This window comes from Amphibalanus amphitrite, unplaced genomic scaffold (assembly GCF_019059575.1).
Source record: "Amphibalanus amphitrite isolate SeventyFive unplaced genomic scaffold, NRLGWU_Aamphi_draft 000105F_arrow, whole genome shotgun sequence".
In the NCBI taxonomy this organism is placed as follows: domain Eukaryota; kingdom Metazoa; phylum Arthropoda; class Thecostraca; order Balanomorpha; family Balanidae; genus Amphibalanus; species Amphibalanus amphitrite.
In genome coordinates, this window is record NW_024881600.1 from 233,706 (window position 1) to 253,331 (window position 19,626).

The 19,626-nt window shown below is 48.0% G+C and overlaps 2 protein-coding genes across 2 annotated transcripts; one reads left to right on the plus strand and one right to left on the minus strand.

The window, feature by feature from the left end:
* Nucleotides 1-521: 521 nt before the first annotated feature.
* LOC122380723 (medium-chain acyl-CoA ligase ACSF2, mitochondrial-like) lies at nucleotides 522-19,108 on the plus strand. Its single transcript, XM_043364130.1, has 2 exons — nucleotides 522-710; nucleotides 16,794-19,108. The coding sequence occupies exon 2, from the start codon at nucleotides 16,938-16,940 to the stop codon at nucleotides 18,735-18,737; it is 1,800 nt and encodes a 599-aa protein (XP_043220065.1). The 5' UTR covers nucleotides 522-710; nucleotides 16,794-16,937; the 3' UTR covers nucleotides 18,738-19,108.
* Nucleotides 7,266-9,197, minus strand: LOC122380725. Its single transcript, XM_043364131.1, has 2 exons — nucleotides 9,145-9,197; nucleotides 7,266-8,882 (listed from the first exon to the last, which is right to left on the minus strand). Exon 2 carries the CDS (start codon nucleotides 8,878-8,880, stop codon nucleotides 7,843-7,845), a length of 1,038 nt encoding a protein of 345 aa, XP_043220066.1. The 5' UTR covers nucleotides 8,881-8,882; nucleotides 9,145-9,197; the 3' UTR covers nucleotides 7,266-7,842.
* Nucleotides 19,109-19,626: the final 518 nt, after the last annotated feature.

The window sequence follows — 19,626 nt, forward strand, 5'->3', positions numbered from 1 at the left end:
TTTCCTTTAAACTTATGTGAATTTTAGTGACCTAGCTTCACATACATACCTAACTCGGAATCATTAAGCATTAAAAGTTCAGGCACGGTAACTGCGGGATACTTTTAGCATAGGTACCTATAGTTATCTATGAGTGTGTATGCCAAAATTCCTGAATGTTGATGATTTTCACTTTGACCTCAGACCTATCCTGTGACGTTTGCAATGACCTCTCTCTGGGTAAAAATAGGTTTCTCTTGAGTTTTTTTTTGGGCTTATCAAGCGCCTTTTTATATAGCCAATAGCTTCCGGTGTATGAACATGAAAAGGACCATGAAAAGAGTGCTAGAAAGAGGGCTCATAGGGTGAAGGGCCCCTCCCTTCCCCAGTAAACCACGCAATGAGGATATGCTTATCAATAATGGATTTCATGAGCTGACGGTATGCCTTACTCTACATACTGTTTATAATGGGATACAAACATTTTTATCCGGTGACACAGGACGGTTTGGACAAAAACCAGTCCCTGCGGCACACAGTTTATAGTGCTCTGGCCGGGGCTGCTAAAACAGGGCACTGCTGTCAGCTGTCCAGACTGCTGGCGCTGGTTTTGGAGGACCAGACTCCCACATACTGACCGCGCAGAACAGCGCCTTACTGCAGACAGACGGCAGCACAGCGCGGGGGACCACCGGTACCGGCCGTGCGGCGGGGATCGGCGCCAGTGTCAGGTAACGGGAACCTCAGGAAGGGTGCCTTCAGCAGGGACAGGGCCGCGGATAGACTTAAACATACCCACACTGTACCTACATACAACAGCATTGCATCCTGTAAGTTGGTTAGTCTTTTTGGAAGACACCTGATAGGGCTAGTTAATTACCGCGACCAGTTACTTACTTACATATTGTGTTTGTGTTTATAACTGGCTGTTCCTATGATTTGCTAAGTTTGCATGTGCTTCCCCTTGCCTTTCAATTAGGAATAAAAGCTAATTTAGGTACGGAAAATAAGGAAGAGCAATTAATTTTTAGTCCATACCAATTGATCAAGTGTTTATCGTGCAGCCTTTCACAATCAGCACACAGAATGGCCTGCTGTGAAATGTGAATCATCGCAGAAACATTCAAATGATACGGATGTCGGATGGTTAGCTAGGAATCATGCGCTCTTTTAGGTATCATAACTTCTTCACCCTCGCCAGACCTATTGTTTTTTATATACACCGTCTACTTGAGATAGTTTTAAACCATTCCTGGCGCCAAAAGAACAGTTGACAGACCTGACCTTAGGTGACCCTTGGGAAAAATTCGAGAATACAAGCTGTGAGACCCCGCAAGGACACCTACTATAGGTCCTGTAAGTGTCATCTCCCTGTGAAAGTTCCTCTGGCACTCAGGGCATTGCGAAGTTAAGCGTCATTTTATGACCGTGTAGAGGTTTACTTATGATCTCATACGTCAATGACCTGACCTGACCTGAAAATGCAGTTGATGTCAGAAGGTCCAGCTTGAATCAGCGGTCAGGTGTGCCAGGTCTCAGCTCTCTACCGCCGGCGTGTTACAAACTATCGCGGAAAAACCTTATGGGGGGGGGGCGGCACCCCTCTCGGCCGGTGCGGGTCAAGATTGCTGAGTGCATGGTTCGTGTCATGCCGATAGCTTCTGTCGGTGCTGGCTTTGATTTATCTTTGCATAAATATAGGTCATAGGCCTTGCAGTGAGAGACATGCTCTACCAAACATTTCGTGATATTTTTATCCCATCATTACCGCGACATTTTGGGAACATCTGGCAAGTAATCGAGATGAACTAAGCGGGCAAACACTGCAGACCTTGAGGTAAAGCGGGAAGTGTGAGCTTAGCAGATGATACGGCAACCTGAATGCCTATCTGCAGGCATCCGGAACAGGGAGTCATTTAGCAAACCAATTAAGAATTAACCCTCGCCCGCACATGGGGGGGGTTGCCACCCCCCCCCCCCAGGTAGTCTTTCTGCTCTGCACTTAACATTTTTAGAGCTCGAGAGCTGATTTTTGGTATAGCTGCTCCTCTATCCTTTCTTGATGTCCACTGAAAATTTCAAGTTTCTGTGATTTTTGGTTTCGGAGATATGACCTTGTTTGTCAGGTCATGTCATGACCCAAATGGCCAATTCTCAACATCTTGCGTTTGCCATGGGCCTTGTGAGATTTTGACACCTTGATTTCGGCCTTTTTTGCCAGTCTTACCTCCCACCTATCATGGAACATGTTGTTCGACGATGTACAGGGGTCAAGGTCAGGGTCAAGGTCAACCTAGGTCATCTAAGATAATTGCGTTTTAGGTAAGCTTAATTTACTTTTTGTGAAGTTTTTTTTTGCCTGCATTTTTGGTAAAAGCTTCTCAGATCATGATTTCATGTAATATGGACACAAAAACAATCGGTGCACACATTAGTATACACACAGACACACACAGACATACAAACACATATAACTGACCATGACCTAACTTGACCTGAAATGACCTCAGCAGCAAAAATCTGGTCGGGTAGTGTGACAAAGAGGTTCTAGCTGGCTTGGCACCAGAAAACGGCATCGTCATCGGTATATGATAAGCAGCGCACTTGATATCCAACGGTGACCCAAAACAGCAACATTTTTTAGTTTGACCTGACCTGGAAGGTCAATGACTGACCTGAGAAGGTAAAATCGGGTATCATTGGATTCGTCACTTCCCAAAGAATCTTTTTGGTCTTTACCGCTAAGCTCTATCTCCAACAGGAACGAAACGGCGCGGGGGGGTGGCAACCCCCCCCCCCCCCCCCATGTGCGTTCTAGGATGGGAAAATGGCATGTGCGGGCGAGGGGTTTTTTTTCATACATTTTATTAACACAATTCACATAAAACACAAACAAAAATAAGCATAAAACATTTTTGTGCTCCCATCGGCGACCCGCCTGGCCAGGCCGGGACGGTGTCAATCCGTGACATATGCCGTCCCGGCCCCGGGGAGAGCTGTGGGATACCTCCCCAGCCGGGGAGATCTGATGGCTACCTCCCCGGCGCTCCAGGCGGGCCGCCAGCCCCCGCCCGCACCGCCCGGCAAGCAGCCCCGGGCGGTGCCCCCTAGCCACCGACCGGGCGAGCGAAGCGTCGACCCGTCTAGGTCGGCGCTCCGCACGCCCGGCCGGCCGACCGGCCCCTCACAGGAGGGGCCAGTCCCGGGTTGGCCCGGATGGGTCATGGGGGCGGGGGCTTGTAGCGCGCACATCGTTTTCCACTAACACTTTATATAACAAACACCATATGCATACATACAAGGGACAGTCATTTTAACATTGTGTATCATCGACACCTGACATTTGCCCCTTCCCCCTTCCCATCGTAGAAAAAAAAAACTGTACACATCATGTTGCACTACGCAAACATCGTGACACACAACAATAATTAGTCACAAAGTGCTTGTTTCATATTCTAAGGCGGTTACCTTTCTACACGCTCCGCTAAAGCGCAAAACAGCGAGCCCCAGGTATCGTTGAATTTCGTTTCTCGATCATTTATTTTATAAGCATACCTTTCTACTTTAAGATAGTTGTACAGGTAAGTGACGAATGTGGGCTCAGATAAGTGACTATTGCATTCCCTCTTATACCATATAAACTGTTTTCCCAATGAAAGAATAGTATTGATGCGCTTGCAGACCGCGGAATCGTTGTGCTCAAAACCGGTGACTACGACTTTGTATGTAATATTGCGCTCGTTAAATAACTCACCAATACTGCTCCAAAAAGCCCTTACTCGGTGGCAATGCCAGAATAAATGTCCAATTGTTTCCACCTGGTGACAGTACGTACATCGATCCGTATCTTTGATGTTACAAGTAAAAAGAAGTTTGTTTGTTGGTAAAATTCTTTTTATGCATCTGTAATTCAACCATTTTAGATTAACATCTTCAACAGCGTAATGCAATCGTGCGTAAATAGCAGGCCAATTCAGCCGCCTTCCACCTTCAAGCTCTGCTTCCCACTTTGTGTGCGATTTTTCACCCCGAGTAGTATGTAATACTTGTTCTAATAACTTGGAGTATGCCCATCTTGCTGGTTTAGATGAATTTTGCAACTGTTCTATAGATGTTGCATTGACACTTCTCTGAAGGTTTCGTATTTTATTGCTCCAAGCGGTTGGCACTGCGTTTTTTATTGCCGCTGAAACCATTGGGTGCACACCAAATTTTTGTGAAATTTCATTAACTGTCATTAATTCTTTCTTTCGTAAGTTACATATATCTGCTAGTCTAATGATACCTTTTTCTATTAAATGTTTCCTGTTGATATTGGCATTGCTTTCTATGTTCAAATCTTTGTTCGCCCATAATATGCTATTTTGCAATTGATCTGTGGCACTAAGATTAGCTCCGTTAATGTTATTCCATGCAATGCACGTTTCCTCCCAAAAAGTATTCTTTACCGTGTTTTTTATGTACTTTGCATTTGTATTGCAGTGAAACAGCGTTATGTCGTCATTTAGAAAAAGCATTGGGGTCACCAGGCCCTTCCACTTAGCATCGTGGCTTTTATCTAGGAGTCTTTTTATCCAGGTAACCTTTAAACTCTGTGCCTGAAGTGCTAAGTCTGGCACCTTTAGGCCGCCACCTTTATATTTACTTTTTAATGTCATACGTTTGACTTTATCTTTCTTTCCGCCCCATATGAATTTGAACATGAGCTTTTCTACTTCTTTTATAAATGGTTTTGGAGGAGCTGGAAGCACTGTCATAACATACACCAGCTGAGATATCAATTCGGTTTTCAAAAGGTGAACGCGCCCGTATGGAGTAAGACCGCGACCTATCCATGGCGCTAGTTTATCCTTCATTATGACAAATTTCTCATTATAATTTATTTCTGAAATGTTAATATTCGGGTTGTTAGATACCTTCACGCCCAATACATTAATGGGTGTCGTTGGCCACTGGATATTAAATTGCGTGCAAATCGGCTTTCTTAAATGCCCGTTCCTACCCAACCATAGAGCTTGTGACTTATGCCGGTTCAATTTCAGCCCAGATGCTGTTTCGAAGTCCTCAAAGGTATCCATACATTTATTTAGAGATAGCTCAGATCCATCCATGATAATCGTTAAGTCGTCAGCGTAGCTAGATACTTTAACATTTGCTCCGTTAATTGTCAGTCCTTTAATTGCATTTTCTTTACGAATTCTCTCTAGAAGTGGTTCAAAGCATATGATAAATAAGAGACAACTCAAAGGGCATCCCTGTCTAAGGCCTCGCTCAATTTTATACGGGCTTGACAATTTACCGTTTATTTGCACATTTGCCTGACATGATGTATCCTGCCCACCATTGTAAATAATATCAATCCATCTACAAAAGTCTCTTCCAAACCCAAATCGTTTCAATGTCTTTTTCATGTAAGACCAATCAACGCTATCGTAAGCCTTTTCTTGGTCACATGCTAGTAGGATTGCAGGAATATTTTTGTTTTTACATGCCTGCATGACGTCAAGTATTAATCGAATGTTTTCACCTATGTATCTCCCTTTCAGGAATCCAGTCTGATCTACATTTATTATGTTCGGTGCAGCATTCGCTAGTCTTGTGGCTAGCAACTTTGTTATGATTTTGTAAAATGTATTCAGGAGACTAATAGGCCTTAAGTTTTCGATTCTTCTTGGATCTTTGTTCTTTTTGGGTATCAAAACTGTGACACTCTTCTTAAGATTTGACGGCATTACTCCGGAACTAAAAATTTCTTTACATGTAGCGAATACTAATGTTTTCAGCTCTGACCAAAATACTTTGTAAAATTCTCCAGTGTATCCTGATGGCCCAGGAGAGGTATTATTTTTTAATGAAAAAACTGTTCGGGTCAGCTCTTCCATCGTAATGTCTGCATCGCATGTTTGTCTATCATGTTGTGTTACTTGACTTAACCCTTCTGTAAAGTCAATTCGTGACTCATTCCCAATACGGCGTTCAAATAGCGTTTCGAAGTACCTTTTTCCTTCCTCCAACATTTCCTCGGTTTTGTTAGTAATGGTACTCTGGTTGCCCTCATTTATATACATTTCTCTCGTAATGTTTTTGGGGAAATTTCGCTTAGTTATGCCGTGGAAATATTTTGAACCCTTCTCTGCGAATGCCCTCCAGCGCACTTTATTCCAAAATATTCCTTTTTCTGTTTGATCAGAAATAATTTCATCTCTCTTCCTTCGCAGTTCGTCACACTCGCCATTCAACGCATTATCACCTTGCTTTTCGTTTATTTTCATTTCAATTTCTTTGAGTTCGTTCAAACAAATTCGTTTCTTGGTTGCAACGTACTTTATGATTTCTCCCCTTACAACACAAAGCGTCGTCTCCAGCAATATTGTACTGGAGGAGGCACTTTGTTCGTTTGAACTAATTACTTCAGGTATTCTGTTTTGGATCAATGATACAAATTGATCGTCTTTCAAAAGATCATTATTAAATTTCCAATATCCTTTTCCTATGTCAACATTGGAAATATTTATCGACAAAGTAATTAACTTGTGATCTGTTAGGTATCCGTCTACAATCTTTGCGCTTGGCCTCTTTTCACTGTACATTAAAGTTTCGCTCACGAGGAAAAAATCTGCGTGATCTACTAGTCGGGTTATTTCGGATAAAGGTGTACTCCTCCTTTACTGGATTGATTTCACGCCAAATATCGATTAAGTTCTTTTCAGACATCAGGCTTAGGATGACTTCTTTGTTTCTATTATTATTTGCTACAATCCTTGCTGAACTTCGTCTATCTTTTCCCAAGTCGAAGCAGAAATTAAAGTCACCTCCTACAACAATCGTGCTATCGTCGTAATCATTTAGTTTTGCGCAAAAATCTTCTAGCATGCTTGGGTTATCGTGATTTGGCGCATAAACGTTCCCTATCGTCATCCTAGCACCATTGAATTCGGCGTTGAGGATAATGTAGCGACCATTATCGTCACTAAAAACATTGCTAAAAACGATGCCAGAGTTTGGTCGTGCTAGTATTCCCACGCCTCTGCTGTTTTTCTCTCCATGAGCGAAATATCCACTGCCTCCCCATTGATTTAACCACATCTGGGCGTCTGATTCTGATGAATGCGTTTCTTGAAGAAGAATAATATCTATTGCTTTCTGTTTAAACCAGGTAAATATTTTACGCCTTTTTGGCATTTTTCGTTGAGCGCAGCCTCGTAGCCCGTTTACGTTGAGAGACGCTATTTTAAGCTTAGGAGACACAAACATTTCCTAAATTTAGCATTCCACGGTCTGCATGCGCATCGTCGCTCCATCTGTGAAATTTATAGATGGAGTGCAATGTAATACTGTTTCGATAATATTTTGAGTTTTGACCCGTAATGCTCCCGCAGAACCCTCCCATCCCCCCTCCCACTGGACGCAGCGTACGCACGCTGTGCCAACGAGCCGGCACCGATCGCCCGCAGCCGCACCGCCGGCCGGCCGCCAGATGGCGTTTTTATTTCGCGCGAAAAAACAAAAAAATCAGCATACGCATTATTTAAACGTAGGCACGCTAACGTTACATCTCACTTACGAAAAAGAAACGCAAAATGTAAAGCACATCGCCATAATTTTATGTAACGTTTCCGTAACTTTCATACAATGTAAAGCACTGCGACCCTTGTCAGAACGATCATCGCGATGTAGCCTGCATTCCAAGGAAATTCAAGAGATATCAGTACCCCCAGCAATACACACACCGACACACCCCTCCCCTGCAACCCGCGGTACTGTTACCTGTACAGGTAATTGCCGACGAAACCGTGGTCACCTGCATTAGTCCAGGTACAGACGTCGCGCCAGGCTGTACCGGAGACGAGCCGTCGCGACAGATCACCGTCGCCCGTCCGCGGCCGCGCCGCCCGAGCCGGGCTCGGCAGCCGACCGACCGGAGCCGCCGTCAACTCGGCCAGACCGCCACGCCGCCGGCGCCAGCCGCGCGTCCAGGGGGCCCCCGCGCGCTCCGCCGCCGCCGTCGTCGTTTGCGTCGCGGACGGCACGAACATCAGCAGCAGCAGCGGCACCGGAGCGATCGACATCGGCCCCGCCAGCCGCCGCCGGACGCCGGCCGTCGGGACGGGCGGCCCCGCCGAGGAGTGACGTCACCTGGTCCATGCTGACCATCTTCTGACCTCGAGACTCGCTGTCCAACTTGCAGAAGACCGCACCTCTCCTTGAGTACACGGTGTAGATTTTTTTACGCTTTTTTGCTTCGAGCAGAGCGTTGAAGATCTCCTTGTTCATAGCTGATAACGACTCATTGATATAGAGAGGTGCCGCCGGTCGATCTCCATGGTTTTGTACTCTGGCTTGCTTCATCCTTCTCTCGTAAATGTCGTCCTTAACCTTGGTCTTGAAAAACTTTACAATGACTGTGCTGTCACCCTGGAGTCTGTGAGCGGTCTGGATGTCGCTGCCGGTGACATGTACCTCAGGGAGGCGTCGATTGAGGACAGATATCACCTTTCCTTCGATATCTTCATCGCGCTCCCTTTTTCCAAATTCCTCGCTCTTGAGTATCAGGCTGTTCATTCGTCTGTTGGTATCTATGCCTTCTAGCTGCTCCTGTAGAGCCTTAATGGTAGCTTCTTGAGAGCTAACTCTGTCCTTCAGTACGTTTGTTTCGGCATCTTTCAAGAACAGTTCACCTTCCATGATTTCAATACGTCTCTCCATACTTCTAAACTTTTCCTCCATGAGCTTCGTCACCTTTTCGATGCCTTTATCTATAATTGATTTCACGGCATCTAAGGACTCGCCGTCCAGACGGCATGAGTGCTCACCTTTTTCTGCGCTGTCTTTTTCTCTGCTGGAACGCTTGCTCTTTTTTTGACGTCTTTGTCCGTGTCCGTCATCCAGAGCCTGCATCATCTCTGGGAAAGAACACTGACGTTTTCGGCCACCTCTCCCTATCAGAACGGAGCGATCAGTGTCCTCGGCGTCACCGAACACGGAGTCCAGCTCCGATCCACCAGTGTCCGTGGTCATTTCACGCATCGACACCGAGACGAGCCGAAAATATCACTGTGTCCACCGCGAACGGGTACAGGCGTACACAAACACAAGTGTTCCACAAGGCTATTCCAGCGGCCGGCCGGTAACTGGCGCGGCTAGGCGACCCTACCGGCCCGGTACCTGTCCCTCAGGGCACGGCCGGCGACCCTCGCGCTCGGAGCGTCCGACCTCCACCGCCGCCGGGACGGGAATATGTGTGCGGGCGAGGGTTAATGAACAGTAGGTACCTATATCCCTCGCCCGCACATGGGGGGGGGGGGGGTTGCCACCCCCCCCCCCCAGGTAGTCTTTCTGCTCTGCACTCAACATTTTTAGAGCTAGAAAGCTGATTTTTCGTATAGCTGCTCGTCTATCCTTTCTTGATGCTCGCTGAAAATTTCAAGTTTCTGTGATTTTTGGTTTCGGAGATATGACCTTGTTTTTCAGGTCATGTCATGACCCAAATGGCCAATTCTCAACATTTTGCGTTTGCCATGGGCCTTGTGAGCTTTTGACACCCTGATTTCGGCCTTTTTTGCCAGTCTTACCTCCCACCTATCATGGAACATGTTGTTCGACGATGTACAGGGGTCAAGGTCAGGGTCAAGGTCAACCTAGGTCATCTAAGATAATTGCGTTTTAGGCAAGCTGAATTTACTTTTTGTGAAGTTTTTTGATTGCATTTTTGGTAAAAGCTTCTCAGATCATGATTTCATGTAATATGGACCCAAAAACAATCGGTGCACACATCAGTATACACACAGACACACACAGACATACAAACACATATAATTGACCTTGACCTAACTTGACCTGAAATGACCTCAGCAGCAAAATTCTGGTCGGGTAGTGTGACAAAGAGGTTCTAGCTGGCTTGGCACCAGAAAACAGCATCGTCATCGGTATTTGATAAGCAGCGCACTTGATATCCAGCGGTGACCCAAAACAGCAACATTTTTTAGTTTGACCTGACCTGGAAGGTCAATGACTGACCTGAGAAGGTAAAACTGGGTATCATTGGATTCGTCTCTTCCCAAAGAATCTTTTTGGTCTTTACCGCTAAGCTCTATCTCCAACAGGAACGAAATGGCGCGGGGGGGTGGCAACCACCCCCCCCCCCCCCCCCATGTGCGTCCTAGGATGGGAAAATGGCATGTGCGGGCGAGGGATATACCTATACTATTTCAAGTTGTATACCAACTGGCATGTGGCATAGCCATTGAGTTGAAAAAAAAACATGTGAACGCCTGTGGGCCAATTTTACTTGTGACAGCAGACAGTTCATAAAAGATAATGGTGTTATTTGAGATAATCGCACATTTGAGGTGTTACCGAACATTTGTTTTACACATTATTCTGGACGGCGGTAAATAATACGTTCCCGGGAAGATCACCACGCAGGCCATAGGCAGGCCAATATAAATCTTGAATTCCAGCGCCGATCTTAGAAAGTAATTGCAGCGGCTTGGCATAGCTAGGCTCGACTGCCGCAGATGAATGAATTCTTTTTTAACCTCTGTAACGCCGCAAAAAAGCCCGCCGCCAAACGAGAGGATGAGCCTTGCACGTGCAGACCGGAATGGGTGTGCTACGAACTGACATGCACTGCACTCCAGGCCCGGGCAGCGCTTGTCGAATAGCACTGCGGATCCGAAGGTTGGGACTTTAATTGTGAAAAACCGCCCGCCCGCCGCAAAACGCAAAACCGCAAAACTCGCAAAACGCACGCTCAAAACGCAAACGCAAAAGCCGCAAAAACAAAAACAAAAAACAATCGCCCGCAGGCACAAAACGGCAGAAAAAAAACGCAAAAAAGCCGCAAAACGCCCGTCCGCCGCAAAACGCAAACACCGCAAAAAACGCAAATACCACCGCCACAAAAAATCGCCTGCGTCGCCCGCCGCCAAAGGCAAAACGCCGCAAAACACGGCCGCCCGCCTAAAATAGTGTTTGTCTTTTCAAACAACCTGCGGTTACAAATAACGCCCGGCCGCCGGCGACCGCAAAACGCCGCAAAAAAAAAACGGCCGCCCGCCGACAAACGCAAACACCGCAAAACACCCGCATCGCCCGCCCGCCGCCAAACACAAAAAACCGCAAAAAAAACGCAAACACCTCCGCAAAAAAAAACGCCCGCAACGCACGCCCGCCCGCCGCCAACCGCAAAACGCTGCAAAAAAATGTGGCAAATGTGGTGCATTCATATCTGCCGTTTAAGCAGCCATCCCTTAATTACAGGGCATCCTAATCGTCCAATGTTCGACAAAGTTACGCACATTTTGCACTTTGTGGCAAAAATGGCGCTTTGAGAAAAACGTGGCGCACTCAACAAACGTGCCGCATTCGTTCATGTCGCTTAACAATTCATCAACCCACCAAATTCTAGTCCAATCGGACTTAAACTGGCAAAGTTATGTTCATTTGAATATTTCACTATAAAATATCTCCGCAACGGAGGTGCCCAAATTTGCACGTGTGCCACGTGACCGCCGGTAGTGTAAGCAGGACTTGTCCCCTCACTGATTGCACCATTTCAGTGTTCCTGGCTTGTGCTGTTTTCGTGCTATAAGGCCACAAATCGGCAAACACACGATAATCTGGGAGGTACGCGACTCAAACACGTGGCCACGTGGCACGTGCCGGACCTCTGATAGCTTCACCGTTCACGCCACGTGATGACCCATCGACGTGGCCATCAGCATGTAAAAGATGACCCCGGCCGGTGTCACCGTCTCTGAACAGTGGACGGCTAAACTCGAAAAACGGGAAAATTTAGGGAAACTTCACCTTTCGAATATATAATTTCCCCAGAACTTTAAATTTTTCATTTTACAAAAAATCCGAGATAGCAGTTTTTTAGCGTCCTTCATTCTGTGCCTAAACCCGTTTTCAGATCGACCCTATCATAAAAACTGACGGCCTGACGGCTATTTAACCCACTCCTTGCATTTCACAATGCTAGTATATTTAAGCACCAAAATTGACCCCGTGCCACGGCACGTGCAATAGCACGTGCGACACGTGACCACCAGTGCGACAAGCTGGATTCATCTGCTCACCGGCTGCACTGATTTGGTGTCGCTAGTTGAAGTCGTTTCCACGCCATAGGACCCCCAGTTGGCCAATGTCGGATTTTCCCGGAGGTTACCCCATCGAACACGTTTGCACGTGGCACGTGCTTTTCAATCGCCCCATATCTGACCCATACCATGTGGTAGCCGACACCCTGGGGCACAACATATTGGAACATTTTCAAAATCTAACGTGGAAATTTTTGACAAAATCGATTTGAAAATAGGGGCATTCCACGTCAAATCGAACAAAAATCGGCTGTTTTGCACCTTACCATCGGCGATTTCATTATAAATTTGTGAGCGAGTTCCTGTGTCGTCCCGAACATTACATTGATGTTTTTTGCACATTCTGACCACAGGTCTTCTAAATATAGGGCATCGAATTTTTACAAAATGCTGCATCTCTATATTTTTGAACGACCATAACTTTGGTTGTACTTGTTTGATTTGAATGAAATAAACCTTACTGTTTAGGTAATTTCTTAAGCATTTGTTTAGAATTGCACCTACTTAAATATATGACCTTGAAATTTGCTTAACTCTGTTCTTAAGCACAAAAATTGAAATAGCAAAAAACACGTCACCTTCGATTTGGCTAATTTTCATATATTTTATTGCTTACCATATTATTAACAACCTGTGAAAAAATTAGAGTGGGCCATTCATAAGTTTTGAAGAAAATGGCACTTATGCTAACGCATGTTACCACGCGCAGTGGAGGGGGAAGAGTGAATTTCGCCCCACCCCTCCTGTTTTTCGCCAATATCTCATAGTATTAATGCGAAATTAATTATAGCTACCTGTCCAAAATTGAATTGCACATCTCATCGTGCAAGCAAGAAGAAAATCGGTTCACAACTGGTCTAGTATTAGCGGTGTAAAGTGAACATCCTGTCGCCGCGGCGACGCGGCGACTCGGCAGCCGGCGCCGACCGCTAGCCGCCGCCTGAATTGTAGACTGTGCCGGGACGGAACGGAACGGTTCCGTCTTTACATCGCGCTCCTTACCGCTGATTACGTTCGATTCGCTTCAAATTTTGTGAGAAGACTAAAAAATGTATAGGCAATCTTATGGTGTAAGAATTTTGAAAATCGGTTGGTAAACAATTGAAATATGAACGTGTAAACACAAAATTGTGATTGCTGCGTTTCCCGCGTCGGCCGATCCCACCTCAGTCGGCGACATGTTCTTAGCAGGTCTCTAACTGCCATATTTATTATTGGATTAACTAGAAATTCCCCATACATACTCAAAAATGTATATTCTTTCGTATAGTGAAGATAAAAAGACGTGAAGATATCGTTGCGTGATAATGTTTTCGTTGAATTTTTGGCTTCATGATGCATTTCCACACGGCTCAAAATTCGCCGCAAAATACCGTTTGCCTGAGACACTTTTACTATGGAACTTGCATGCTTGACTACGATGACTATGTATTTCCATTCTCGCAGAGTTTGGGTCGGGATATCACTAATCAGCAATCATTCATTTCAGAAAGTGTACACAAGCAAGCATGTCTTGACTCTGTCTTTCAAGGTCACGCGCGGTTGCGTGATGTTGATGCATGAAAACGGCGTTTGCCGCGAGAGTTATGAATGGCCCACTCCAATTTTTTCACAGATGGTTAGGAACATTGTGACGGACATAATATGTAAAAATTACCCGAATCGAAGGTGACGTGTTTTTTGCTATTTACATTTTTCTGTTTTAATTCAAGGTCAAATGCATTTCAAGGTCACTTCAATTTAATTTTATAATGAAAAACCAAAGCCTTATCAATTGCCTACAAGACCCTGTTAATATCATTTTGATACCAGAAAAGGAACCAGAGTTATAGACATTTAAAAAATTGATGTGTGGCATTTTTGGCTATATTCGATGACCTATATCTCAGCGATACTTTATCAAATTTCGAAAATATTATACGTAACTCAGTTTTGAACCATGCCCAGTCTGCCTACAAATTTTCAGAAAAATCGAAGGGGATGACGGATTTCGGTGTTTGATTTGACGTGGAATGCCCCAATAATTTTTCGAAATCGCCATTGGCTCAACATGGGGTAACTGTTTGTGACGATTACCCGAAATTTTGTCAATTATATTTTAAGTAATTACCACCGTCAGTTGAGGTGCCAGCCCGAGATCTGACCCTAAAAATATCAGCAAATATAATTGACGAAATTTTTCGCAAATCGCATTTTAATTTTTTTCCCATGTTAACCCTATGGGAAAATGCACGTGCCGATTACCCCAAAACGGGCCATTATATTTCATAACGAAGCATAACATCATATTCTATGGTCGTTTCTCAACAGGTCCTGAAAGTTTAAACAAAATCGTATCATATAATTTTGTGCAATGAACGAATGAAAATGTCTCTGCAAAAACGTCCATTGACTTAGCATGGGGAGCAAAAAAAGTTCAACTTCAAACTTGTGCAACTCAAGTTAACGAATTCTGACGGGTATACGGCGCCCACGGGCGTGTACCTGAACGTGTCGGTCATAAAATGGTGTGCAGCAAACCATACCTTGATCGGCGATTTTTTCCGCTATTCGCGATCGCGCAAAAAGTGTCCAAAACCCCGTTGACTTAACATGGGCGAAAATTGAAACGCACGTGCCACGTGCCACGAGGTTTTAAGCGAGTGGCGACCGGTGCCATCAGGTAGATCGCCTGCTGGAGCCCATACCCTGAAATTTTTACGAAAATCGCAATGCACGTTTAGGCCCCACCCAAGTTGTACTGATTCGCGGCCAACTTTGCAAAACATAGCCCGGAGAAGGACCGCTCCGGTTGTTTTTCAATAGAAAAACACAATTCTAACGAATAGTGTTTGTCTTTTCAAACAACCTGCGGTTAAGAAGGACAAAAATCGTAACGTGATTGATTCGGTGTCCAGGAACAATCCCATCAAAAGGTTGTAGCAGGCATTGACGTTCTTCCCCTTCCCTATACCTATCCTAGATGCTGGAAAAAGTCACACATCACCGGAGGGGTTTCAAATATCACCCTCGCCTGTGTGCGACGTTTTCCAGCGTCGTATGTGTGTGTGTGGGGGGGGGGGGGCGGGGGAGGGAGTCGCTTGGACCTCTACTGCCGTACTCGGCCCCTGGTGGCCCTGGTAGCGAGCTATAGAGCTTTGCGGAAAAAATGAGCGTGTTGCCTGTGACGAGAGGATGCCGATGATTCCCAAATTTAAGGTCCTTGGTCATTAGTTGGCGTTCCAGGCCTGGTCAATAGCCCAAAAGTCGGGAAAATCGGGACCTGCTAGAACTTCGTACCTAAAGCTTTATGTTTTTTTTCTGGGTGCTGATTACGAATTTCACGTTAGTTTTATCACAGACGATGTCTTCATGCATTTAGGCCAGGTCGGGTCAGTCGTAGGCAGGTCAATTAGTGGGCGTCCTGCCGGCTATCCATAGTGGGTGTCACCCATCACTAATGGCGTCGTAACATGTTATGAAGCACTGAAACCACTCCGTAAATGTTCAAATGGATGCTGAACCCTCGCCGGCACAGGCCATTTTGCGTCCTTCGACGGCACAAGGGGGGGGGGGTTGGTACGACCCCCCCTCGCATTTGGCCCCTGATCGAGCTAGAGCTTTCCGGAGAAAACGTGCGTGTTGCCCGTCACGAGAGGAAGCCGATGATAACCAATTTTAAGGTCCTAGGTCATCGGGTGACCTTCCAGGTCAGGTCAATGACCCGAAAATCGGGAAAATCGAGACCTGTTAGAAAGTCGTAAAGTGTGGCTGCTATGGGGTTTCCGGGGTGCTGATCATGAATATCGTGTTAGTTTTGATCAGAGATGATGTCTTTAAGCATTTAGACCAGGTCGGGTCAGGTCAGGTCAGGTCAACCGGTAGGGGTCGTGACGGGTATTCGTAATACGCGTCGACCGCCTCTGACAGCTTCGTAACATGTTACGAAGGCACCAAAACTACTTCGTAAATGTTCAAATGGTTGCTAAATTCGAAATCAGCTCCGAAAACTAGCCTAGAAACATGTAAAACTCGAAAAAGTGAACCGAGGTCACCAAAGGTCAATGACCTGACCTGACATCCAGGTGACCTTGACACCCACCCTAATGCATGGTAGCAACATCAAATCACATGTTTGAACGTTTGAAACCACTAAAAGCTTGCAAACGCGCGGCTAATGCGAGCCGACATACGCCGAATCGCGATTCCGGCCAAACATGGTCTCGGAAAAGAGGTCACAGGTCAAAGGTCATTTGGGTCAGGGTCATGAAATTTTCAGGGTAGGTGTAAAATTGATCATTGCGAGGGTACTGAAAGTTTCGTTGCGATCGGCCGCTTTTTACGTGAGTTATTCGCGAAAAACCTTAGGGGGGGGGTGCATCAACCCGCCTGTGCCGGCGAGGGTTGATACGAAATCAGCTCCAAAAACTACCTTAGAAGCATGTAAACCACAAAGAGAAATCGCGATCACGGTCAAACATGGTCTCGAGAAATAGGTCACAACAGGTCAAGGGTCATTTTGGTAACGGTCATGAAATTTTCAGAGTAGGTGTAAAATCGATCAGCTCGAGGGTACTAACAGTTTCGTAGCGATCGACCGCTATTTACGCGAGTTATTCGCGAAAAACCGAGGGGGGGGGGTCCATTCTATCAGCAGATGGCCGGTACACCACTATTGCTGCTCTATAGTCTATTTTGCTGCAAATGATAAACCAAAGCTCATTTCGGCAGGTTGCAGCTATTGGGAACACCTGAACCGCAAGTCGATCGCCACCGCTGATGCAAAGGCAACCATTCAGAGGGGTCATCACAGCGCGGATCGCCTTCACGAAGCCAAGAGGCTGAGTAGCTCGTCGTTCCGCTATTCCCGCCACTATGCTGGCCGGCCGGGCCGTGGGACGGCTATGTCGCCACCTGCTGGGGCAGCCATCTCTGGTCACCCGGCGCGCGCAATACTCGCTCCGCTCTGAGCGCGTGCCCCCGCCGACCCGTCTGACCCAGAGCGTGGTCAGCTGTCCGGGCGGCGTGCCGCTGCTGCACCTCACACTGGCCGACGCCGTGGACCGGGCCGCCGCCGACCACGGCAGCCAGACGGCGGCCGTGTTCGTCCACCAGGACATCCGGCGCTCCTGGCGGGAGATCACGTACGAGGCTGACCGGCTGGCGAGGGGCTTCCTCTCGCTCGGCCTGCAGAAGGGGGACCGGATCGGAATCTGGGCAACGAACGTGTACGAGTGGCTGCTTACGCAGTACGCTGCCGCAAAGGCAGGTTTAATACTGGTGCACGTGAACCAGGCGTACCAGAGTCGCGAGCTGGAGTACTGTCTGCGGAAGGTGGGCGTCCGGACGCTGGTGGCCGCCGCCGGCTACCGGACGTCCGACTACTACACGATGCTGACGGAGCTGGTGCCGGCGCTGGCGGACGGAGAGGCCGGCGTGCCGCTGACGGTCCGCTCCGAGCGGCTGCCCCAGCTGCGCGACATCGTCATGATCAGCCCCGAGCGGCGGCGCGGCGTGCTGCGCTTCGACGACCTGCTCGACGCCGGCATGGAGTCGCTCTCCGGCGAGCTGGAGCGGCGCCAGGCGCAGGTCGACTGTGACGACCCGTGCAGCATCCAGTTCACCTCGGGCACCACGGGCCTGCCCAAGGGCGCCACGCTCTCGCACCACAATGTGATCAACAGCGCCAACCAAGTGGCGCACAGGATTGGCCTGGAGGAGGGCAGCGCCCGCATCTGCCTGCCGGTGGCGCTGTATCACGCGTTCGGCAACATGTTCGGCTCGATGCTCAGTCCGCTGCACGGTAACGCTCTGGTGTTCCCGTCGCAGGTGTTTGACGCCGGCGCCTCTCTGCAGGCCACGCAGGACGAGCGGTGCACCCACATGTACGGCACGCCGACCATGTTCGTGGACATGGTGAACATCGCCAAGCAGAAGCGCCTCGACCTCAGCTCACTGTACTCGGGCATCGTGGCCGGCGCGCCGGTGCCTTTCCACCTGATGCGCTCCATGATCGAGGACATGAACATGCGGGACGCGGTGGTGCTGTACGGCATGACGGAGGCATGCTCCATGGCCACCGGCTACCCGTCGGACGACCTGGAGCACCGCTGCGGCACCGTCGGCTACCCCAACAACCACATCGAGGTCAAGGTGGTGGACGACACCGGAGCGACGCTGCCCATCGGCCAGACGGGCGAACTGTGGGTGCGCAGCTTCAGCAACTTCCTCGGCTACTGGGACGACGAGGAGAAGACGCGCTCGACGGTGACGCCGACCGGCTGGCTCCGCACCGGCGACCTGGCCACCATGGCCTCCGACGGCTACGTGAAGATCGTCGGCCGCCTCAAGGACATGGTGATCCGCGGAGGCGAGAACATCTACCCCACGGAGGTGGAGGACTTCCTCATGAGCCACCCGGACGTGCTGGAAGCGCATGCGTTCGGTGTGCCCGACGAGCGACTGGGCGAGGAGCTGGCCGTCTGGATCAAGGCCCGCGAGCCGGGAGCGATCACGGAACAACAAATCAGGAGCTTCTGCAAGGGCCGGATAGCGCACTTCAAGGTGCCGCGCTATATACGGTTCCGGGATGACTTTCCAGTCACCGTCTCTGGAAAGGTGCAGAAGTTCGAACTGAGAAATACATTCGCTCGAGAGCTGGGCTTGAATAAGTAGCCATGCTCAGCTGAAAAAACACGAATGCGCAATACAGCGGAGTGAGTAAGATGACGCATATGAATCTCCCGTCGCTCGGAGATCGGCGAAATCGAGTGGTGCTCCTAACTAATCTTAACTTTTAAACAAAATGTTGCCACACCTAAGAAAGGCGAAATAACAGTTTTTTTTTAATTGAGAAACTTCTCGGGAGAATCCCCGCAGCGCCCCATGCCTCTGCTCTTGATCCGTCAGTCACCGAACTCCTCCCCTGAGCCGTGCGTATTTCGCTACAAACGCTGCAGTGCATCACCTCGGCAACGGCCTTGGCGTAAGCTTCAACGTCACTTATTAGCTGAGTTGAACATCCCCGATAAACGGTTCTCAACGTATTTAACGACTTGAACCGTGGCGGAGCGGTGGTCCTCAAACCCTCCCATCAGCCGTGCGCATCTCGCCCTATCGTGAGAGTTGGCGTCGTCACCCAACTCTCACGAGGCACGAGCCGAGCGGGCACCCACGTGCGTGCGCCAGGCGCGGGTGACGCCAAACACCAGACTCTGCTAGGAAAACTGCTAGACAATTGTGTCCCTCACACTCTTTAGGCCAGGAGGTGCTCTGCAGATGTAAAGGAGCAGTCACCGATCCCCAGTTCTACCGACCTAGCAGCGGTTATTATGAGGAAGGTGGCTAAGGCATAGCGTCAGTCCCCAACGGGCCACGTCATCGTATGTTGGATCTGAAACCGTCACCATTTTGATGCTTGGGTGCTTGCTAGATCGTCTAGATCGCCAGTTCACTCTAAAATCGCATCTCGCATCACTTGAGCCAGCGAAATAGTAAGCACATGACGGTTATCGCCACAGCCAATGTTAGCCCTACGCTGTCAGCCGCGTGCGAGTCACTTGGG